At 47.4% G+C, this 24236-nt stretch overlaps 1 protein-coding gene and 1 long non-coding RNA gene across 4 annotated transcripts in view; one reads left to right on the top strand and one right to left on the bottom strand.

The window, feature by feature from the left end:
* Positions 1-22379, bottom strand: part of foxo3b (forkhead box O3b) — a 39738-nt gene extending 17359 nt beyond the window's left edge. The window contains exons 1-2 of one of the 3 annotated variants that reach the window (XM_076013626.1): positions 22244-22379; positions 20010-20797 (exon numbers count right to left, since the gene is read on the bottom strand). In XM_076013626.1, the coding sequence (XP_075869741.1) occupies positions 20010-20594 (585 nt within the window). In that variant the 5' untranslated portion in view covers positions 20595-20797; positions 22244-22379. Of the gene's footprint in view, positions 1-20009; positions 20798-21143; positions 21501-22243 lie in introns of those variants that run through there. The other 2 variants (XM_076013624.1, XM_076013625.1) reach the window with 2 other exon arrangements.
* On the top strand, positions 21494-23094 carry LOC142880019 (uncharacterized). The gene is made up of 3 exons (XR_012925371.1): positions 21494-21720; positions 22232-22390; positions 22496-23094. It is a non-coding gene; the product is annotated as an uncharacterized LOC142880019 (long non-coding RNA).
* The last annotated feature ends 1142 nt before the right edge of the window (positions 23095-24236 follow it).

The raw sequence follows: 24236 nt of genomic DNA, 5'->3' as shown, positions 1-24236 counted from the left end.
TTTGTTTGATGGCATCTGTTGTTTTGGAGACTTTATCTCCGAAACGAACGGTGCCGAAATGGTGGAGATAACCGTCATAGTGCCGCTTTTAACCTCTTTATATGTCCTGATAAATATCTGTCTACTCTTCCACCGTCTACTCTTCCACCGCGTTGTGCGTTAGCTAGCTTCATATTCCTGAGAGAAACTGGAAAAAAAAAGAAAGAGAAATCGACTTCACCATCAGTCCGCGACTTCTTGTTGACTTTTCTACTTTTGTCTGCCGTCTTCTGATCGGCCAACGTGACCTCGCAATTAGAGGTTTTTGCCGTGCACTTGACATTGCATGCAGTTACATGCGCGAGGGATTATTTTAAAACACCGGGTGAGCTGCATGTGTTTTGTGTGTTTTTTTTTTTTTAAAGCCCAACGCCGACCGCAGCGGTGCCTCGCGGCGCGCACACCTCACCGTCGCCTCGGGGCGCAGAGGCTGATTCACAAATGTTTGTCATGCAACAGGTTTAGCGAAAAACAGAACAGCGAGGGGGAAAAAAAACAGCTGCTGAAAAAAAAACTGAGATGAGTCGGGAGAGTGTGTTCATTGATAAGCTGCGATTTTTCCTGAGAACCTAAATTTCACCTTTTTTTAAAAAAAGTTTAAAAGTAACTTGTTCTAGGTATACAGGTGTACACCACGCCATTTAACAAAAAAAAAAAACAGTGTAAAAAATGTTAAATTAATTGTGACTAATTTAATTTAATCGATTAAGCTCTTAATAGACAATTAATCAATAATCGATTAATTGTTAGCATCCCTAGTCTTGAGTATAAAAAACAAAATCCTGCTGCAGCTCTGAGCTCACAAGCTGACCTGGCCCCCGTCACTCGTGTGACACAGGCAGTCAGATAGCCATGGCCCTTAAAAACGACTGAAATAGCTGGAGGAAAAGGGAAGTGGTGGGGGTTACATCAGACGGCCGGTCTGTCGCACACTTGTCTGGTCACAAGATCGGGCCACGAGAAGAGCTGAGCTGGCTCGCATTTTGTGCAAACTTGTGTGGTAATTCTTAAAAAAAAAAAAAAAAGGGGGTGGGAGAGGCGCAAAATCCAAAGTTGAAGAGTTCTGTGTTTATTTTCTGCAAACTGAAACTGGTCAAATGCGATCGCACCACATCTGCTGCATACGTTGCAAACCTATTTTTAGGCGTCTGCATCACGATCAGGCAGTGTTTAAGTTTCAGGGCGTGGCCACAGACTATACTTATGGCAGTTCGGCACAGTGTGTTGCTCTGTTTTTAGGGCTGTCGCTGTATACCCATATAAATCCTCTATATTCCCAAAAATGAAAGAGTGGGTCTGTTATTTGAAAAAAAATAGATACTATTTTGGGAACTTTGCTGCTTTCAGTTTCCCGCAGGAAAAACAAAATCTAATCGGACAAAAGGAGCACCGGTTTGGCTCCGTAAAAATGATTAAGCCGTGAGATTTTTTTTTTCCTCATAAATACAATTTGTAGTTTAATACCCGGACTGTCTGCCAGACGTTTTATTACCCGGGAACCGACGACTTCCTTGAAAGTCTTTTGGAAAGCTGCCAAGCCTGCCGGTGAAAAAAGGCGCCAGAGAGTCTCTGTTGACAAATGGTCTGATCTGAACCTGCTCATCGCACAACTAACTGTTAGTTGTCAGAATTGTCTTTGTGCATAAACAAACAGCAACATCTGAGTAAGCTGTGGCGCAGATGTCGGTTAGCTGGATATTCTTTGACCTGGACTGCCGCCGCACTGTTTCTGAAATCTCCCGAGCGTGTTTGGAATCTCCATTCGGGCATTTCTCAAAAACTAAGCCGAGAGAAAGCGTCGCTGTCAAGGTATTCGGCTGTTTTGACGTGCGAACGCGACCGTTCCATCCGCAGCCTGATGGGAACTGTGACTAAGTGCGGCCGCTTCCCGTGCCAGCGAGCGTCCACCAGCGTGCATCCTTCTGCTGCGTCCGGCTGAGCGCTCCCAGAATGCCCCGCAGTCGTCTGGTGCGCTCCCCCCCCCCCACCCCCTCCGCTAAGTGGGTCAGCGGCTGGGTGGGTGAGAGGGTAGAGCCGGGCAGAAATCACCCAGTGTGTGAGTGTGTGTGTCTGTGCGCGTGCGTGTCGTCTCGTGCGGGTGGTGGGAAGAGTCTGCGACGTCCAGGCGTTAAAAGTTCAAAGCCTGGGCAGAGCGAGAAAGAGGAGAACAGACATGGGAGGGTCTCCCTCTTTTTTTTTTTTTTTTTTAAAGGAAATGGAACGAGCCAGACAGGCAGGAATGTACTTGAGATGGTGTGGGCAGGGCCATGATCTGAAACGCTACTGTACAAAAACGAGCGGTTTCTAATAAAAGGGGAAAACATGCGGAGGGGTGCACGAGGGCGAGACGCGTCGTTGGAAGGACCGGCGGACGGAGGGACGGACGGACGAGGGGGACGTCGCGGGGTGCGCGGCCCGCCTTGGGGGCTCGCTTTAATGTTTGCAGACAAGCAGACAGACAAGACAGACAGAGAGACATTAGCTGCGTTTCCATTAGCCCTTAGAATTGCGCAAAACCTAAATATCGCTGGTGGAAACTTAGAAAAACCTCTCAAATATGGCTAAAAGGTTTTGACGCTCTCATGAGGTGGGTAATCAGACGTGTCAATATAGAGGTACATCGCAAAAGTGCAATGGAAACACTTTTTCGCATTTAGGCGTTTGCGGACGTGACGTACGTAATTCTCGTAAACGAATTACATCCTGCGAGACGAGATTTTACGAGAACTACGGCTTATGCCCTTCACACCATTCAATGGAAACGCCTGCAAATCAGAATTGTACTTTGTCGGAATTTTTGAAACGTCGTTTTCATGTTGCGAAGAACTGTAATGGAAACGCAGCCAGAGAGACAGACAGACGGACAGACAGACGGAGGGAGCAGCAGCACGACTTTATTTTGTCTGCTTTTTACAGTCTGCTTGTCTGGCTTCCGCCACTACGGGGCGATGCCTCGGGACCACCAGTTATATGGGGTCGGTTGGGGGAGGGAGGGGTGGCGAGTCTGAGGGGAGGGTGTGTATGGGCATGAGTGTGTGTGTGTGTGTGTGTCTGTCTGCGTCTTTATGGGAGCACTTAAGGGGCTGGAGCGAGCACTTGTAGAAGAATTTGGGTTAGCCTGAATTATTCAGCGCTTACACGAGGGCGTCTCCTCGGGGGGGCGCCGCAGCACGGCGACGGGGGGGGGCACACGGGGTCACTGCGACGGCGGCGGGGTTGGCCGTTATCGACAGGTTCGCCGAGTCCAAAAAAAAGTCTCAGATTCTGAGCGCTCGCCAAAGGGAGGCGGTGCCCAGCTTCAGGATCGACTTTGTGGGGTCGGGGGGGGACGGCGTATGGTGGGCGGTGGGGTTCAGGCGTTTTGCTTCTTGTGAGCCACTTTCATTGGATCGGCCCTGGTTTGGCCTGCCTGCCTTTTCTGCCGCTCCTTGGTGTCTTCCCACATTCAGCCGGAGAGAAAATAAATACGGCGAGCTGCTATATTTGCCAGGAGTCGTCTGTTTGAATAGCGTGCGCGCGCGCGCTTGACTGACTGACACACTGTACTATTGCACCGCCGAGTGCAACAGGGTAGCGCATGTTAAACCCTTGTCCCCCTCCCTCCTCCTGCAGCCTCTTCAACTTCCCCTGCTCCCCTAACCTTCCCACTTTATCCCCCTCTCCTCCCTCCCTCCTCTCCTTTTCCTCCCTTGACTCTCCACGGGGTATGAAAGTTGGATCTTGGCCAATTAACACAGCCGGTTTGCCAAAAAAAGAAAAGAAAATGGTGGTGGTGGAGGAGGGGAGCAGCAGCAGCAGCAGCAGCAGCAGCAGCAGCAGCAGGAGCAGCAGCAGCAGCAGCCGGGGAAGAGAGCTCACATCGCTACACAGTGACCTACATACACTTCCACCCAGCTGATTGAATCTTACGCTGGGGCCTGCGGCCAATCGCGAGCGGGGGTGGAGTGCTCGGCAGCCAATGGCGCGGGCCGCAGTCTGCAGCGCCGCGCCGCTGTCTCCGTACAGTTTTCAGTCACCGTGCAAACCGGGGGGGAGTGGCGTGAGAGGAGGTGGAGGGGGGGCAGGGGGGGGGGGGGTGGTTCTGACAGACGAGAGTTACGGTGGTTGGGGGGGGGGGGGGGGAGAAAAAAAATGAGCAGAAAAGGACGAGACAGAACGAGGGGGAAGGCAGGCAGAGCGCGGACGGAGGGCGAATGTGGCACAGACGGATAAAAATAAACGGCTTCTCCTTCCATGCACTCTCTCTCTCTCTCTCTCTCTCTCTCTCTCTCTCTCTCTCTCTCTCTCTCTCGCCCCAGTGCCTCGCAGCGGCAGCAGCACGGCCGCAGACAGATAAGGGCTAATGCTGGCTAATGTTGAAGAGTAGATTAGTGGCCCATATTTGTCACTGCTCTTTTCCCAGCCAGCAACCTGCGCCGGCCTTATACTGGCTGTATACTTCAGGGCCCATTGGAAATAAAGAAGCTGACTCTGACTCGTGTTTTTTTTTTTTTTTTTTTTTTCTTTTTAAGAATTCTGCAGTTTGAGCCTGAATGGTTAAATTCCAAAGAACAGCAGTCCAGGTTTCTTCACCGGGCAGTGGTTCCACTTTTTATTAAGCTGAGAACTTTTCGAGATCCGAGCCTCAGACATTAGTTTCATTGAGGAATATTGAATTGATTTTCTATTGTAAAGTTCATAATAAGTAGCAATGATGGCGACTCTGCGTGAACGTCCGACCGTCAGCACACACACGCACACACACACACACACACACACACACACACACACACACACACACACAGCCTGAGCACACGAGACCGAGAGATAACTCTCGCCCACAAACAGACACCAAAGCTGCACGCAGCCAGCGTGCGCTTAGATAACACACTTTGACTTGACAGCCCGATGCCACCGCAGAGTGCGAGGGGTTCCCCAGGGGGGGAGAAAAAAAGAAAACAAAAAAGAAAAGGGGGAAAGGTCATCCTGCAAGCTAGCGACCGCAGGCTCGAACAGCGACAGGGAGAGAGAGAAACAGAGGGGGAAAAAAACATCCAAATTCCAACACACTTCCATCCTGCCGCGTTGCTGCCAACGGCTTGGCTGGATTTTTCGCAGGAAGGAAAACGAGTCCCATAAGCGAGACAATGAGGTGGCCACAGACAGGCGAGCGAAAGGGAAAAGTGGGGGCAGCAGAGTGAGGCACACTAACCTATATTTACGGCGATGGAGGCTTATGGAGCCCGTGCGCTAGAGGCAGCGCTCTGGAAATGATGGATTACGTGGGGAGGGAAGGAAGCTATCGTATGATGCTTGGGCAACAAAGTAGGATTTTAAATCACCAGGTGTTCAGCAAAAAAAAAAAAAAAAACATCTAAATATGCGAGCAGTTATAGGTTGTTTTTTTTTTTCTCACGTGCAATAAGAAAAACGAGGGGAAAAAAAGATCACACGCACACTCTGGCAAACCAGATCCGTATCTGGTTCACTCATCCCTGTGCACACAGTCAACATTAATCAGACTAAAAGCCTTTCAACCCGGTGGTGATGTCACTGCAGAGCAATAATCTATCCCCAAGGATACGGTGGTCAGCGCAGGTCCGTCTCGCGCAGACGGTCAATCCGAGCCCACCGCCTCCCGCCGCCGCCGCCGCCACTCCTCGTTTTCAGCGGAGAGCCGCGCCAATCAGTGGTGATGGGCCCTCATGAATAATACACACGCCGGCTGAAGTGCTCGAATGAAAATGGATTCCTGAATATTGACTTGCCTGCTACTTCAGAAAAAAGAAAAAGCAAAATAAAACACGGCCCGAAAGACCACCCACAAAAGGAGAGAAAAAAAAAAAAAAAAACACCCCAGAAGCACTTAACCCAGAGTGAGGTGTCGGGCATAATTATACCGTAATGTGAAAGTGAGAGGGGCTGGAGGGCTGCAGTGACTCTTCAATGTGAACGCACCATTAAACCGCGCTGGGGCCAAGTGCTGAGCAAATACAAGGCCGCGTTGTTGGTGCAGAGGTTTAACCGGGCCCATCTTTTGGATCAAAACCTTCTCTGGACTTGACCGACTGATGGGACAGCGGCTGAGGAAATACTCAAGTTTAATTGGTGCCACCAACCAACAATCTATAAGCTCATATAGCTTTTAGATTAGCATGGATGAGACTCACTATCGAGTGCACTGAGCTGCTGTCGCGCGATTGGCCGACGAGCTATTTGTATTAGTATTGTTGGTGGGACACGCGGTTGCACTTCCTTCCTAATTTGTTGCCGTGATTTTTCCAATTTTAATATAGCTTTGGGTCAGCGACTGAACTTGAACCAATCAACGGCGCAACGATTTGGAACGGCGTCAAATACATCTGGTGGAACTTTCCCCCCGAAAGAACGCCGCCCCCTTGTTTGCCTTCATTTGCGTTCGCCTTTACAGTGCGACAGCCAAACAGGCAGCGACTCCGCGCGCGACGCTGTCTCCTCGCTCGACTCGCCGAGCCGGATCACATGAGCTCCGCTAACACCACGACCCAACCCTCCCCCCACTTGACTGCACGCCTGGGGGAGGACGAGTGGAAAAAATGGAAAGAAAAGGCAAGAGGTCTACAGGGATTTTTTTTCTTTTTCGTTTTTTCTTCCTCCAACTGCTTGCTTCAGTTCTTCAGGCCTCTCCCCTCCCCCACCCAGAAAGGAAAACAGGGCAGAAAGTTGTCTGTGCAGGGAAAAGTGAGGATCTCTCTTGGGGGGGGTGGGTGGGGAGAATGTACAATAACAGCTGAGGCCAGGGCTTTCCTCTACGCTAGCCCAGCCCCCTCTGCGTGTAGTATGACACACACACACACACACACATGCCGACATAGTGGACACAAAGCCTTCACTATATCGGGGCCTCTTCATATTCAAATGCCTGAGGAAGTGGGAGAGAAAATGGAAATTCCACCCGCCCTTGCTAAATATGCTCTGCTTCATGCCGTGTATTTGTACTTCGGGGGGCCTCTTCTTTAAAATGTTTGTGTGCGTTTGCATACGTGCACCAGTGGGCGCTCCGTCCCTGCCGTGGCACCATTTCCAGACCCCTCGGGTCTCGGGGTCAGTGTCTCCGGGTATCACTTTCTCTCCTCGGCGGCGCAGAGGGAGGTTGGATAGATTGACGGACAGATGGCTCTCCGGTCGGGATAAAGGTCGGCGTGGGAACACAGGAGGGGTAGGGTGGGGGAGCGAGCGACGAGTCGAGAGGAATCACGCGTGCGCGCGTCCGTAGCGCCGACGATCGCCGCCACGTGGGGCACGGAGGGGAGCGAGGGGGAGGGGTCTAAAGGGCGGAGAGGAGGAGATGACTGTGTGTGTCTGTGCGCGGGGCCCTTCTGGCTCTGGAGCGATTTCATGCCCCCATAAGCAATGAAACACGCAGAGCCAGACGGACACGAGCCACGGTAATGCAGCCGTGTTGGCCGGGCATTGTCTCGGCGCGGCTACCCGCCCGCATCAGATAAATAAATGAAGAAAGGAAGAAAAGCGCGGCACGTGGAGAGGGCAAAATAAAGGACCACATGCACTGGAACACGCGTTCACGATTAGCTGCTGCTTATTTGGGCATACTCTTTGCAGAGTTACTCAGTGCTAAAAAACGAATGAGGTTGCATGCAAGTGTGTTCTGTGAAAAACGTCAAGGGGAACATTAACAGGGCCGTTCCTGCGTAATTCGCCCCACAATCGAACGCACTGCTTGCCAAAGCTATGCGCCTAGGCCATAAAAAGAAATTGCGTATTCCCGTAATAAAAGGTTTGCTTTGAGTGCTTGCGCACAGGACGTGCGTTCACACCGACAAGTGTGTGGAACGACAAGAGTAACAGTATAAGCATGCTCGCTAACATTAGGGCCCCCTCTGTGATTAATCTGTGCCTAGCTACAGTAGCATATTTCAGTCTGGCGACATTTCGGTACCGATTTCGCAGTTTCTTTCAATTTTCCTAAGTAAAAGTAGTCGAGGGTGAAAAGGAAGTTTTTGTTAAAAGGCCATTATCAACTCAGGTAAGTGTAAAACAGATTTTTAGCAGTCAATTATCTTGATGAAGCACAGCGCTACAAAAGCTGTTCAGATGTTCCCATAAAATCCCTGCCTGGCTGAGGATTGGACCTGTAAAAACGCCCCAGTGAACGACGCAATTCCTTGTTGCGTCAACGATGTTCCAGACACGGACATCGAATGCAACACCCAGACGTTGAATTTCACAACAGCAGACGTACGTAGTAGAAGCCGGAGGACAGAACGGGCTTCCGCGCTTACAGTCGTAGGTCTTTGGGTGCAAGGTCCTGCAGAAACGTTTCGCTCTAGGTGATTGGGCCAGTGGTCGATTTCTGACCTTTTCTATCGTCAGCGTAAGGTGGACTTGCCCCAGCCCCTGACCCCGGAGTCAGATTTCACCGACTCAACTGGGGCCTTGGAGGAGATGAATTCATTTGTAGCTCATTGGCTTGCCTTTGTCCTCTCCTCCACCATCCACACCACCCAATTAATCAAACTCGTCCAAAGCCTTTTTGGCTGATGTTCAAGTCGATTTGTTCTCTGTCAGCAAGCTCACGGCGGTACGGCTGTTGGGGCCGGCCTGCATCTGCCGCGCTGGGGCCGTATCTGCTACATCCTTATCAGCTGTTCTCCTCGGGCCTTCCCCCGACTCTCGCTTATAAAACCCAGGTGTGCAAACACAAAAGTTTACCTAGGGCTCATAAACGACAGCAGATAAGGCGGGAGCAGGGCAGGAACAAGGAGCAGGGAGACCGGGCGTCTTGGATCCACGGCGGAGCTCTAATCTGTCCTGAGACTTGGCCTAGTTTAGATGAGAAGCATTAAAACTGAAGATTCTGGCACAGAAAAAAAAGGTCATCTGTTGCCTCATCCACTGTCGTGAGTGAAGCCATGATCGCTCTGACAGCAACCTTATCAGCTTTTGTTTTTTCACTATCATGATTCTCCCACTCCCACCAGGGCGGCTGCTCCGTGGGCTCCTTTACGGCCTGCGGTGCGGCAGGGCGCTACTTGGGTCCCTGCCAGGCTACTGTCTCAGGGTACTTACTGTTCTGTGCGGTTGCAGCCACACCCATGTTAGCTGTCAACGACACCTTCGATCAAACTGTCGAATAAATAAACACACTTTACGTAACAGGTGGAGTTCATGACCTCCGCGAGAGTTTCTTATTGGAGGGAGTTTCATTTGATGAAGGAAGCAGAGAACATTGAAGAACTTCAAGTTCAGAGCATAACGTGCCTCGTATGAATACATAACATAAGAAAAAAGAATCACACCGTGCACACCATTATGCTTGTCCAGCTTAAAATGGATTTTTACAATCCAGAAAGGGGCTCCTGAAATCGAACAATGTCAAATATTTTCAAAGTCAGACAAAACTCGGGGGCTGGGTCGAACACCACTAGCCGTCCTTTTTTGTGTACAGTCGGTGACCTCTTGATCCTCTCCATTAAAAGGCCGAAGACCTTCCTTTCCTCCTTTATTGAATTTCTGTTTCCCCTTCCTGGGCTTTTGCGTGCCGAGACGAGGGCGAGAGTACAAGTGAACGGCTTAGCTCGGCTACACCCTGAGCTCAAGTGAGCTGTGCATTCAAACGCACCACGTGTCTTCTGGTGCATTTGTACACACACGCACGCACGCACACGCGCACACTGACATTATTTCAGCTGCTGCCATCAGCCTTTCCGCATTGGGTGGCTAAAGCTGGCTCAACAATGGCTCGCCTTCACCTAATAGCAGCCCGCTGCCTGCACGCGCTCACACGCAACCTCTGAGGTCCACGTCGGCAGTCGTGACTTCATAACGAGTGGGATTGATACTACGGAGCTGACTGGAGGACCTCGAGGCACACTAGCACAATGGCTGCGATATACGCAATAAATGCAAACATCTGAGTTCGTCTCGAAAAGGCTCACACGAGAGCTAAGGATCATCACTCAGGCATTATGGGAACTATTATCCAAACGGCCTCCGAGACCATTCCTTTCTTGTAATGGCGCATGAACAACGCGCAGCGCTGGGACCGAGCGTGCGCACGCGCACCGACAAATCTCCCCGGTTGTGTAACTCACACCAGAAACTGACACGCTTTGCATGTGTGACTCTGACCTATAGGATTTCACAGAGACAAGAGAATCCAGTGTGTCCAGAAAGAAAAGCTGCGGGTGGAACAGGTGGCTGGCAGGCTGGCTGCACCGTGGGCACTCTCAGTCGTTGCTTATCAAATCTGGGAGCGCCGAGCGCCGAGCTTGGACGGTTTCCAGAAGAAGAAGAAGGAGACGGGGGAGGAGGAGGAGGAGGAGGAGGAGAAGCGCTGAGAATGACTGAAAACTGGCAGCGCACAGGCAGGGCGACTTGAAGCTAAAAAAAAAAACACAAGGAGCGCTGCTCGATATTAAAGGGGTTTTTAAAATCGCATCTGCTAGTTTTTATCTTCTCACTGTTGATGGTTTGCCGCCTTTGGCTCATACAGAAGAACTTTACAATGATGGCCTGATCCTGGCCAATGACATTTGTTTTGGGAGGACCATCATCTCTCGGCCTGTACTTCCATTTTGGATGGCCGTCAAAGGAAATAAGGCCAAAAGCAGTTTTCATTCATAAACAGGCCGAGTTATGACTGTTTATTGCATCAGAGGGAAGCACTGAAGGTTTTGAGAACAAGAGAAGGGTAACCTCTAAAATAATATCAACTAACTAATACCAACTAGGGACGTTAACAATTAATCGATTAGCGATTAATCGTTGATTAAGAATTTAATTGATTAAATTAAATCAGTCACAATTAATTTAACATTTTTTGCATGGCTAGTTAATATCATTATAACAGTGTAGTGTCAGGAAAGAGCAGTTCACCTTTAGATACTGTGATGGTCAATATAAGTAGAACAAGTTACTTTTAAACAACATTAAAAAAAAAAGAAAAAAAGAAGTCAACTTAAAGTCAGAGGTTAAATGTTTAGGGTGTTTTTACTGTTCTCTAATGAAAATATGGGTCACATTGGACCCTCAATATTATTGAAGGGTTAAATAATGTGTTCCTTACACATTGTTCAATGTGAAATTTAGGTTCTCAGGAAAAATCGCCGTTTATCAATTAATCGATTGATCACGTCAACCAACTAATGATTAATGAATTAATCGATAATTTGCATCCCTAACACAACTATTAAAAAGACAACAGTTCTTATTGCTAATGTGCATGTTATTAAATTTAAGCCGCAAAATGACATTTTCACAGCTAATTTTTTTGTCACCAAAAGTGTCAATTACAATTTTTTTCCACAGCTCGTCAGCCTCGGCATCAGGCTGACACCTGCCCCTGCGTCTCCACCTCTCTCCCATCTCCCTCTCTGTCTCCTTCGCGGCTCTGACACACACAAAGCTTTGATGTAGCCAATTAAATCTTAATCAGGAACAGTAGCTGGGACTGAACTCTGCAGACTCGGCGATGCCGGATAGGTGGAGCGGAGTAATCGAAAGAGACAGGCTCAGAAGAAAAACAAATTAAAGTTTAAAAGGCGGAGGTCGCATTCTGGAACTCCAAATCAGGGGACGGCAGGTTCGCATTGATCGCGGCAGTGCCACGCGCGCGTGATCGCTTGACGTTCCAGCGCACCAGGAGAAACACCTGCTCTAAATAGGTTAAAACACAGACTAAATCAAATGCATAAATCAAATTCCATTTAATTTTTTAAAACACTTTGTTGACACATGACCTCTAAAAACAAGACTGGCACTGGCATCCAGGCAGTGTGTGTGTGTGTCTGAGTGGGTTGATGATGATGAGGATGATGATGATGATGACGAAGTGTCAGTTACAGTCGTGGACGAGGCAACCAGGAGTTGGGGGGCCACTTCAGCAATGTGGTTATCGGAGAAACCATGAAGCAAGGCCAGAACGGGAAGTATGTGCGTTACGTAGTGTGTGTGCGCGTGCGCGCGTGTGCGTGAGCATTGGGCAAGGGGGTGGGGAGCTGTTATCAGCTGTCAACCAAACTGTGTCGTTCCCCCACCTGCTTGACCTCTTATCAGTTGCTATGGAAACAAACAGAGTGCCCCCCCACCCCGGCCTTTCCTGAAGAAGCATGCCTGCATGTGTGTGCATGCACATTCACATGCATGGCACAAAAGTCTATTACAGTTAATTTTCAATGTATACAAAGAGGAAATCTGCAAAAATGTCATCGAACTTCAATGTGACGTTCAAGGCCATGATGCCACGAGGTGTCTCTCATTGTCACGAACACTGCCTTATATTATATTACATATGATATGAAATATATGATTATTTATTTCATTTAGCTGTGCTTCATTATCAGTGTACTGATAACTCCACTCCAAAGAAATTAACCCAATTTGCGCCTCAGACAAAAAAAAATTGCACTTCCGTAAATACACCGCTTGCAGAGATGTTTGCCAGAGATGAGAAAAACTTTACCCCACGTAAGGTCATCTATCATTATTATTAGTATTATTTGTGACAAACTCATTTGGAGACACAATGTGAGTGAGTAATAACAGCGGTATGTCACCCACATGACCCCCCCGCCACCCTCCCTCCAAGTCAAATAAGTAAAACTTAAGCGCCTTTGAAAAGCGCGCCTTGACAAACCCGTTCTTGCTTGCATTGGGCTAAAATATGTCAAAGGTCAAGCTCAACGAAAGGAGTTGACCGACTTGAACTGGAGGTCGGAGGAAGGTGTCCCAGTCAGTCAGTCAGTCAGTCAGTCAGTGGACGAACCACCAAAGCCCTCCACTTAGTCACGCCCAGAAATGTTGCGGTGTATGATCCGCCTCTTAAAAACCAATGTGCGCTAATTATAGATTTGTGTGTGTGTGTGTGTGTGTGTGTGTGTTGTGTTCACGCGTGTTATTTCCATCGTTACAACATATTTCCGCTGTCCCCCCTGAACCTACCGGTATTTCCACTCCGCCGTGCTTGACGAATGCCGAGGGCTCTGCTGCGGTTATCTGGCTCAAACACGGGTTTCATGCAGCAACAGTTGGGAAAGATTATTGTAATCTGAAGTCGTGTGAACGGCCGAGTAATAGATAGGCGCTACGGAAGGCCGCTTTTGAAAGCCAGATCTAAAATGCCGGTTATTTAAATGACCCTGAAATAATAGCGCTAAGCAAGCAATTCACCAAGCTTCGAGATTTTGCGATCAAACTGCCGGGTTTCAAACGTTGGCGTGCAGAGGGCTTAGCTTACTTGGCTAACTACGACTTTTTTTTTTTTTTTTTTTTTTTTTTTTTTTTTACTTTTTACAATATTTGTTTCCTCAGAAAGGCAGCCGGCAGCGGTTACGTAACAGTTTTGCCGCAATTCAAAGGAAGACCGAGTGGTTATGGCAACCAGTGCATTCCGCAATCAACTTATGACGTTTTCTTTTGGAGTTCGACGAGACGGATGAGCGAGAGTTCTTGATGATCCAGCTATTGATGATCCAGGTATTCATCTTGAAGATCCTGAGAGTACACCTCTGTATGTGTGCAACATGAAAATCCTGTGACCTTTCCACACCGTCCTGTCATCACTATGTGGAGCAAATCAAAGTCATGTCATAAATCTGCCTTGAACTCTGAACCTCCAACTCATCGCCCAACACTGAGGCTCTCGGGCAACTCTGTTTGTTTTTTTTTCTTCAATTTTCAACTCAATATTTTTTTAACACGTTCAATGGCAGCGAGGCCGCAAAGTCTCCTCTACAACAAAAGACGAGACAAAGTCAGTGGAGTGCTGCGTGGAATAAGCTGCCCGAGATTCATCGCCATTCTTCAGAGCCGGCAACAGATTTCCAGAGCGCTCCTTTGGAGGAGCTACAGGGGAACGGCTTGTTGTTTTTCTCACCAAGGCGCTTTACATTCAGACAAACAAGCGAGCGAGCGAGCAGGCGGGCGGGCGGGCGGGAAAAATAATGAGGACTGGCATGGGAGAGGAATAGTGAGAGTGGGAGTGAGAGATGGCGAGTGGGAGCCGTGAAAGAGAGGCAGAAACTGGAATAGAGGGGCTAGCCTTGAGGCGAGAGCAGGCACTTAAAAATTCATACAACGATCCGAATTCATCCCGGGCGCTCTGAATAATTGAGAGGTGTCTTTGAGGAGAGGAGATTATGCCAAGTGTGACATGGTGGAGACCGTGGAGGGCGCAGACAGGGATGGGAAAAACTAAAGAGAGGCACCCGGATCGGCTCTGTCTCACTCTCTCTCTCTTTTTTCCTTTCACGCCTCCCCCTTTTACAAAACACAAATGAACATTAAACTGACAGACGGAAACTCTCAAACTCTCTCTTTGATCACGATTTTAAAGTGTGGACAGATTCGACGAGCGGCGTTGCCGCCGCTAACGCAAACAAGCCGGAACTGGTGAGGAGATGGTAAAAAGGGACAAGGAACATCCAAACACGAGAAAAGGGGAGCATACAAAGACCAACGACAACAACATTGTGTCTGATCTGAGGCTGTAGAGTGCGCCGCTTAACAGAATTAAATGCGATTGATCACTCCATAAAAAAAGAGCTTTGCTGAGACAGAAAGCTGTGGCTTCACTCAAAGGGGATAACAGCTTTCTCCAAAGCCGCTGAAGGCCATAAAATGACAGAGTTTTTACATGAGCGTGTACTGACTTGAATTAATGTGACCTAATGTTTTGCCCATTTCCTCTCTTTGTCACAGGCACAGTCAGCGGTAAATAACCAACAGCGGCTGTAGCTTTGCTAGCAATAAGTGGTTAAGTTCAACCCCAATGCAATCACATTAAAAAAAAAAATTGTCAGCAATTTCTTTTCGTTGTTCTTAGTCAAGGAAACCTATTTTTTGCCCGAACAACAGTGTTGTAGGCACTAGTGTACTAGGGACTTGAAGTACTAATGGAAAGATGAACAGTAGGTGTGTTTCCATTAGCCCTAGAACTGCACAAAATCTAAATATCGCAAGAAAAAAATGGTCATGGAAACACCTAAACTTCCATAAACCTCTCAAATGTCACTAAAAGGTTTTTACACTATCATGAGGTGGTTAATCAGACGTATCGATATAGAGGTATGTCACAAAAGTGTCACGGAAACACTTTTTTGGCATTTACAAGTCACCGGACGTGACATACGGGGTCACATGACCAGTTCACTTCAAGTGAAAATGGTGCGTTACGTTTGGACATAAAATCGTAAAATTTTGCGGGAAAACTTTAGAAAGATCGCTTTTATTTTGCAAAAAAAATGTAATGGAAACGCAGCTACCGACTGTATGGGAGTTCTCAGAATAGTGTACTAATAGTGTACTAAGTATTTTTACAGAGGAGTGGGAGGCGCTTATCCTGCGGTTGCACGTTTTGGTGAAATAGTTTCAAACGAGGAGTTCTAAAACACCAGACACAAGCAACGCACCGCCTTGAAGAAACACTCTCAGATGTTGTAGTGTAAATCTTGGGGCATGTAGTGAAATTCAAATTAGGAAAGGAAAAAAAGAAATTACAACCACTGATTGAAAATGGAAGTAGAACAGAGCCTGGGGGCTTCCCTCCACACTGAGGCTGACTCCTCAGCATGTTCCCTATTCAAGGCTCGGAGAAGGGGCTCTGGAGCGGGTGGGTTCCCACAACCCATCACCCCCACAATCCTCACACATACACAAAACCCTGTCCATAGGGAATCGCAGCCAGAGGGCAGTTGTAATACACCAATTTGGAGCAAAGCCTGTTAATTTACCCCCTTTCCTCGCCCCCTTCTCTCCCTCCTTTCTTCAAGTTCTACTGTCTGCACTCCACCTCCACACCCCCCACCCTGTTATTTTTTTAACTGCCTTTTTGCTTTGGCTTGGCACATTGCCAGCTGCATTTGAAAAGGATCCAGATTGTATTTTGAATACCTGAGTGTACACTCAAACGCACGCACAGACAGTCGTCAAGCAAGACGCCTGAAATTCTTAAAAGTCTCGCCTTTTGTAAATGAGACCCGACCGCAGAACCTTATCACGCGAACCGTCTGATCTTCAGTCTTATGATAGCTTTTTTTTTTCTTACAACCCATTTTCACACTATAAAAGCAATGGGCTCCTTTAAAAATTATTAACTAACTAATAACTAATGTTTGTGTGGGCTTGAGAAGGCATCTTTAAAAAAAAACAAAAAACGAACATATTGGGAGGGGAATGTGGAGATAATCAAGTTTCGTGAAGCCAAAGATCGAAGTTAAAGAAATAAAAAAAAAGACTTGACTGATGGTTTTGTGGTCTGTGCCTAAAACGAAGCATCTGCAAATAATCATTAATCAACGAGCATAAGTTTCTCATTAAAACTGATTAACGGGGAGGAAAACAGCAACTCGATGTTGACAATGATCGTCCGCTCTTTGTATCCCCAGGTGGCCTCGGAGATCCATCCAACAAATAAAATCCTAAAATTAGTCGCAGGCCTGTGTATAAAATTACAGCCTTGTGGCAGACGCTTTACAGTTATGAACCCCCAGTGATAAGCTGGAACATGACCTGACAAGTCCGTCTGTCTGTGAGGGAATGCCTGGCTGGCTTTAAAAAAAAAAAACAACACATGAGCTGTCGATAGCATCTCAAGTATTAAAATAAATAAAAACAAATAAACAGATGGATGAGAGCATGTCGGGCCGTTCAAACTTGCGGTGGTTGTGTGTATTTTCGTGCGGCTCGCTGTGACATAACTGGGTCTCGGCCTGTGATGGACGGCTGCTGGGAACGGCGAGCCTGTTACAGCAGGGTTAAGTAACACTATAGGACAAGGTCCACCGTGGCCAGGAATACCCATAAACACATGCACAGGCACGTACACGACAACACAAAGGTGTAGCAATTTCTTTTCTTTTCTTTTTTTTGATTATGCAAAGACACTCAGGCTGAAACTCACACGCACAGACAAACACGCCCACGCACACAATGGCGTGTTTACCGGGGCTATATTCGGACGCAGCCATCACTCCCTAACCATACCAGACCTTCTGTAAGCGCAACATTTCAGCAGCGCCGGAGCAAACCTGCCTGTGTATGCCAGAACCTTGAGACACGCTGCGTTAATATGAGGTGTGGTGCTAATAAAAGACTGTGACGCATGGGCAGAGACACTTCGAAAAAGTGCATATGGGGTTTTTTTTGTGTATGTTTGTCGTTTCGTATTACAGTTGTCATTTTATTTGGCTTTTTTATGTGTTATTTGGACACCATACCAATGAAGAAGTCGCTTTAGCTAGACTTTAGACAAAGTTGTGTATTTGCTGTATATAAAAATGTAAGATTTGAAAGCATTTTTTAATTGCATGTGGCTAATTTGTATCTTTCTAATGTGTATAAGCATAGGTATTTTTTTTTTAGGGAACAGTGGTATTGATTAAAGAACAAGGTCTGGGCTTTTCTGTGTTGTTATTGAATCAACTTTACGGATGCATATGGATGAGATAATGCAATCTCAAGACAAAGTCTATTTCATGCTAGTGGACAGTATGTGGGTCAGGGTTAAAGTGTGGTTTACTGTGGAGGCAGCTTTCCTGTATGCTCAGTTCTTCGAGAACAAGTACACGAACAAACGCCATATCGCAATGTTAGCTCGTTGGCAAACCTTTTCTTCAGTTAACGACGGTGTAACGTGATCAAACATTTACTCGTGTTATGCTTTGGCCGTGTTATGGCCCACTTATGGCCGAGTTAATGGTTAAATGTCCAAGATATGAAACTGCATGACGCAAAGTGGGAAAAGGGGAGAGAAACTCCAGGGTGGCGTGGGGGGATTACTGGGATTTGCCGAGCAAATCTCCTCAACAAAGGTGCGCCGGCCGCATGAAACTGTCAGGCGCTCAGACTCTGGGCTCTGCGAGGACGTGAAACCCAAGAATCTCCCAGAGTGAAATGGAGAGAAAAGGTGCTCTGAAAAGAAGCCCGAGCGTGGAGGCGGTCTTCCGAACACCTGGCTGTCTCGGTTTCACAGGCTTTTCACTCCAGACCTCCACTGCAGATCGTGGCGTGCTCGAGCCCGACTGTAAGTCTGCAAACGTTTCATCCGATTCCGAAAACCTCCGCCTCTGGAGAAGAAGCTGGCCTTCTCTTATGCGAAACCTAAAAAAAGGGCCTCTGCTGCGAGCTGCGGCATAGATTTACTGACAGACCCCGGCGTAACCTTAAACCGCTGAACAGCCTGGCCCTCATGCCCGACATTCCAGGAGTAACAGCACTTTGTGGCGATGGTGAACCCGGCCTTGACTTGAGGCGACGTGCACAACATCCCTCCCCGCTCCGGACTTGAGGAGGATCACATGGCCAAACTTGAGAAGCCCTCTCGAAATATGGCGAAACCACTGGGCCAGCGTGGCCACCTCAGGCCCGTAATGGGTGTTAATCTTCTACTCTCTGACCCGTCTGCCTCTGGTACGCCGACCGCCTTCCATGGGATAACACATGTCTTTTGGCTGACCAAATAGGTGCCTTCACAAAAAAAGACTCACCCTTAACGCCCCATTCAAACTCCCTGCAAACCCGCTTGTTACGTAATTCCCACATGGCTCAACCTTGGCAGTTGCTTACCTTCCTCAAGGGATCGACAGATCCATGCCAAGGTTTACATAACAAACGCAGGATGGGGTGATGCCACCGTGATTAAAGTAGCAGCAAGGGGATTTTTTTTAGGCCAAGCTCTCGCGTGTACACAGCATTAAATAAATAAAAACTATTTCTGTGCATAGGGCGCAACTTTAAAAAAAAAAAAAAAAGACTCCCAAAGCTGAATATGCTGCCAGACCAACAAGGTGGGAAAAGGCAAGAAGTCAAATAGCAGGCAAGAAGAGTCTGTGCCTTAGTTTTGGCAGCGCTAATAGGAATTTCAGGAAATTCAGAAGGTTGTGGTGAGGCCGAAAATTAAAGGAGTTTCCTTTGTGAGGACAGACGTCAAGGGTGAGTTGTCACTATGGTTTTCGTTAAGAAGAGAACAAGAATAGATGTGCACACTTGGCTGTTGCACACCTCGAACGCTCAGTTTTTCAACGTGGATACTTTGTGCCACACAGTTTGTCAGTTTGGTGAGTATTTATGACATATCTGTTACTGCTGTGCTATATGAAAGGCCAAAAGACATGTAAATTATGTTTTGAAAGAGAGATTTGAAAGGAGGGTTTGAACACACACACACGAGCGGGGATAAAACTGCAGCGTTTGCATCGAAATAAAGATAGCGAAACACACCGAAGCAGCGGTGATGTTTACTAAAGTTATCTCAGGAAATCTTAAAATCAGTTTAGATTGGTTGGTTGCATCCCGCTCCTCGCTGCGGTAATGGATTAGGCACTTTTTAGCGAGCTGTCTTGTGTAATTGTATCGTTCCTGGAGTCTTAGCCGGGGTTGCGTCACCCTAAATAGGCTACTGTGCTTCCAGACAAACCGGTTACAACATAACTGTTTGCTCTAATTCCTGCCATGTGACTGCGGAGGCCTCCAGGAACAGTATGCACACAGCTTGTCAGTAAAGTCCAGGGAGAAAGTATGGAGGTGGGAGAGGTGCATCTGATGCACTCCTAATCAAAACTACCCCACTTTATTTGAGGTGCGCTCGAGTCTGGGGCTGAGGGTGATGATTAGCTTCGTTTCACGTGATAATTATGCAATGCTTAAACAGATAGTCATTCCTGTGATTGTTTTTATTTATTTATTTATTTTTTGGCCGTTTAAATTCCCACCACGTTTGCAGAGCTGACGGGAAATTTCCATTACAATGATAATAATTAGTGGTGGTGGTGGGGGGGTAATGAATGCCAGGCTGTCCAAATTGACGCCAACACCACAACTGAGGCTGGGTTATGATTGCGTTTGAGCGCGTGTGCGCGCGCGTGTCGGTGGCTTCCACAAGCCACATGCTTTTTTGTTTTTGTTTTGATGGAGGAAGGGGGGGAGGGTTGTGTTGCGGTGTGACGGGTTGTGTGTGGGGGGGGGGTAGGAAGAAGAGGAGGGTGATTCTTTACCTTCCAGCCCGCCGAGCTGTTGCTGTCGCCTTTGTCTTTGAAGTAGGGGATGGATCGCACCATCCAGTCGTAAATCTGGGACAGCGTCAGCCTCTTGTCCGGCGTGCTCTCGATGGCTTTGGTGATCAGGTCGGCGTAGGACAGATTCCCCCACGCATTGCGGCGCGACGACGCCTTCCTCGGGGTCTGCTGCGCGGACAGGCTGCTCGGGGTCAGCGCGCCGGAGGAGGGAGTCGGCGAGTGCGTGGAGAGCGGCGAGCCGCCGCCGCCGCTGCTGCTCTCCTGGCCGGGGGAGGAGAGCGCGCCGTCGGCCAAGGGGCTGCCGCCGCTCCGGTCATCCTCCGCCGCCGCCGCCGCGGCTGCCGAGCCGTTGACGTTGACGGCCGCCGCGGCGCCGCCGCCGTCCTCCTCGTCATCCTCCTCCTCGGGGATGATGTCCGTGTCGTGGCTCTCCGGCTTCACCGCGTTCGAGTCCGGTCGTGGCAGCGGCCAGGTGCAAGATCTGGGCCGCTTCTGGGGCTCAAAGTCCGGGTCGATGGCCACGTCCAAGTCCGGGAGCGGCTCGGGGAGCTGAGCCTCGGCCATGATTCTCCTGCTCGTGGCGCAATCTCGACCCCCTTCCTCCTCCTCCTCCTCCGCTGTCAAGTTAAAAGTTATAAGACGAGATACGGAGAGCTGTCAAAGTCGCGTCCCATGAATGCGCGCTCCCGTCCTTTGTTGCTATTCCTCGGCGACGGCGGCGGAGTCCCAGCAGGGCCACGGAGCGAACTTGCTGTTGGTATTAGCGCCTGTTGAGCACACAAGCGGAATATATACATTTAAAAAAAAAACACACACAATTACACATTCGTCATTTCGAGACAATGACACACGACGGCACACGTCCTGCCAGTGGAATCGCAATAAAACAGCCAGAACATCACAACATCTCCTCTGCTCTCCAGTCGTTATGTTTTCATTCAGGTGCGCGTAAAAAAAAAAGAAGAGAGAAGCCCTGCACTCAAGTCCCCTTTTGCAAGGCTCTGAATCCTCCCTCTGGAGGTCAACGGCAAGAGAATAAAGTGCCCAAATCGCCCCAATCAATACATTAGTGGGTGACAAAAAAATTGACTCGAAATAATTTCAATTAAATACCTTGCACGGTCAGTCACTCGCGCCCCGTGGTGCCAGATGAATTGTAATGGTAATAATAACGGTGGGGGAAAGAGGCAAGAAGAAGAAGGAGAGGAAGGAGAAGAAGAAGAAATAGAAGAAGAAGACTAAATCCCAGTTTGTCTCCGTCCACTTCCAGATGCCATCTTGCCTTCCTTCAAGTCCTCAAGTGCGCGCGGAGCGATAGACGGCACCAAGTCAGTGTCGATGTGGAATAAAGCTGCCACCTCACTCCACTTTACTACTGTAGCTCGATTTTGCTCCCCCATACAGACGCGTTAGTACACACACGCACGCACACACACATACATACACACACATACACACGGCATAGACGCGCACACAAGTCAATCAAGGGCCAGCCCCCTGAATCCTGCGCGTGGGATCGCCTTTTAAAGAGACACTGCAGCAGCAGCAGCAGCAGCGCGAGCGGCGGCACGGAGAGCGAGGAGGGCTGCGCGCGCGGAAAGAGGGAGAGAGCCAAGGCTGGGACACGTTCTGACATGTTGCGAGTCCGACTCGAGAACGTCAACCATGAAGCGAAGACACGCGCGCTCAGGTTGATGAATGCGTCAAACATTTCAACACAAGTGTGAATAGAGTTAGAGAGGGAGTTTCCCCAACGCCACAGGTGGAGAAACAGGTGTTCGGGTTATTTTTAGAACCAACAACCTACAAACACACACACATACATATTTTTTTTTCAACTTATTTAACTATTTCCTTTGTTTTTATCCAATAACAAAGAGTTTTAGATACCCCAGGTCTTGTCCGGTGAAACAAATTGTACAGCAATGGCGTACAAACCTTGTTATAAATAATGAATATGGACTGACACACGAATATTAGAAAATTAGTAGTTTACTTTTGTAATGGTAAACTACTCTAGCAGCATGACAAAATATCAATTAATGTTTTTTTAAGTGTTTAAAATGTCACTAATCCGAATTACAAACTAAAATGTATGCAACGTTCTGATAAATTATTATAGCTGTTCAGAAAAATAATCACAAATTCTACTCACTCATTCACAAATTTGTTTCCCCCCAATTTCCTCCCCTTCCTGCCAGGTCGACTTGTACCTTTAATCAGAGCGCATCAATTACGTCCGTCGTCTCCAGGCCACGCCCCCTCCGGCAGCATGTCCCGCCTCCTCCCCGGGTGATGTCATCGCTTTTCTTAGCCAGAAAAGATGAGGGAAGAAATCCTAGATGGTCCTTCTTCATCCTGTAAGTGATGCTCTGGACCTCCCCCACTCTTCCTCCTCTCCCTCATCCTCCACTTCCTCCTCCGGATCAAAACAGCCACGTCTCCTTTGTTCCATCCGTGTGGAGGGTGGCGGTGGGGCTCTCAAGGGTGCAAAACACGCGTTCATCTGCGTGTGATCGAGGTGTGCAGGAATGTAGCCGGTACCTTCAGAGATGACCGTTCAAGCACGTCAGTCGTCTGGGTTATGTTTAATTTTTTTCAATTACAACAGACCACTGCGATGTCATTCTTAGTGGTAAATAAATTGTTACTAAAAGCTGTACACAGAAACGTAGGCAATGTTTTACACATGCCACTGTGTGTGTACACAGCATAATAGCATGTACTATTAGCACAATATATATACTAATAGTATACCTTATGGAATTACATTAGAGAGGCCACACAAATGCATGCAAATAAGTACACCTGCTCATTCAAAATAGCAGGGTAGTGCTATGGGTTTTTTTTTTCTTTGCGTTCCTATAAGAGCAATAAACATATTTAAATATATGGCTGGTGACCAAAAACAAGTCACTTTCATTGCTGCTTGCTGAACAAGCCTTGCACACTTTCTCCAGAGAATAGTCAGTGGGGATCTACTGGGATCCATATTATATTGTTATTTAACATGTGCACCATCCATATCTGTCAGGGGCCGTGAAAGGAAAATGTTGTGTACTTGTGGACTCATTGTGGGTTTTTAAAAAAAGGAGAAAAAAAAACAATGTACATATATATGTATATATATATATATACATATATATATATATATATATATATATATATATATATATATATATACATATATATATATATATATATATATATACATATATATATATATATATATATATATATATATATATATATATATATATATATACATATATACATATATATGTATGTATATATATATATATATATATGTATGTATATATATATATATACATATATATATACATACATGCATGCATATATATCAATTCCCTACTTCTGAATGGGGGGTAAAAATATGAATAATGTTGTCCTGAGAAGAATAGAATGGAAAACCACAGCTAGCCCTGTCTCGCTAGCATGCATCAACCCATTAGGACGATCACAAAGCCACAGCGGCCAGGGCGCAGTCTGATGCGCAGCATTGTAACCTGATTGGATTAGGGCTCTTGGCATGAGCTGTGATTGATTTTGCTTTAATTAAGTGTGGGATATGCTTCTGTGGGCAGGAGTGCTTCAGAGAATGTTGCATGATGAGTGCATGTTTTGGTGCTCACTCAACAAAACGTCAACATCACTGAGCCTCTTTGCAGGTTCACGGCAGTACGTCTGTGCAACATCACTGGCTTAGGAATTTCATTTTATTTTTTTTCATACAGTGACTGCAGCCTATGTAAATACTCTTAGTATGGAAGGTGTAAGTGCTGCTCTCTGCTCTTACTGTAGCTCTAAGGGCTGGTCCATGCTGGAGTGGTGCACTAGGATGACCTCATCCTTCCACGGCTGCAATAACAACCCTCGGAGTGATTGGTTGCCATCTGCTGCCACCTATAGGCAACAAGAAAAAGAGTCCCACAATAGGACAAAATGAAAAAATATTAGCTGCCTCCTCCATGTCGACTAAAATATTTTATCTACTTCACTTTGAAAAAGAAATGCGGCTTTGATGTAATTTAGAATTATGTTCTCAGTGCAGCTTTCATATCAGTGTACATGAAAATATTTTTTGCGACACTCAGTAATAGGCACTACATTTAAAACTTGCGGCTCTAAACGTTTTACTTTCCTTTTCCGCCTTTATTGATTTTCTTCATTGATTATAGTCTCACA

This window comes from Nelusetta ayraudi, unplaced genomic scaffold (genome assembly GCF_046127955.1).
Source record: "Nelusetta ayraudi isolate G7.1 ecotype Tasmania unplaced genomic scaffold, CSIRO-AGI_Nayr_v1 ptg000151l, whole genome shotgun sequence".
Lineage (NCBI taxonomy): Eukaryota > Metazoa > Chordata > Actinopteri > Tetraodontiformes > Monacanthidae > Nelusetta > Nelusetta ayraudi.
This window is presented reverse-complemented; position numbering and strand designations above follow the sequence as displayed.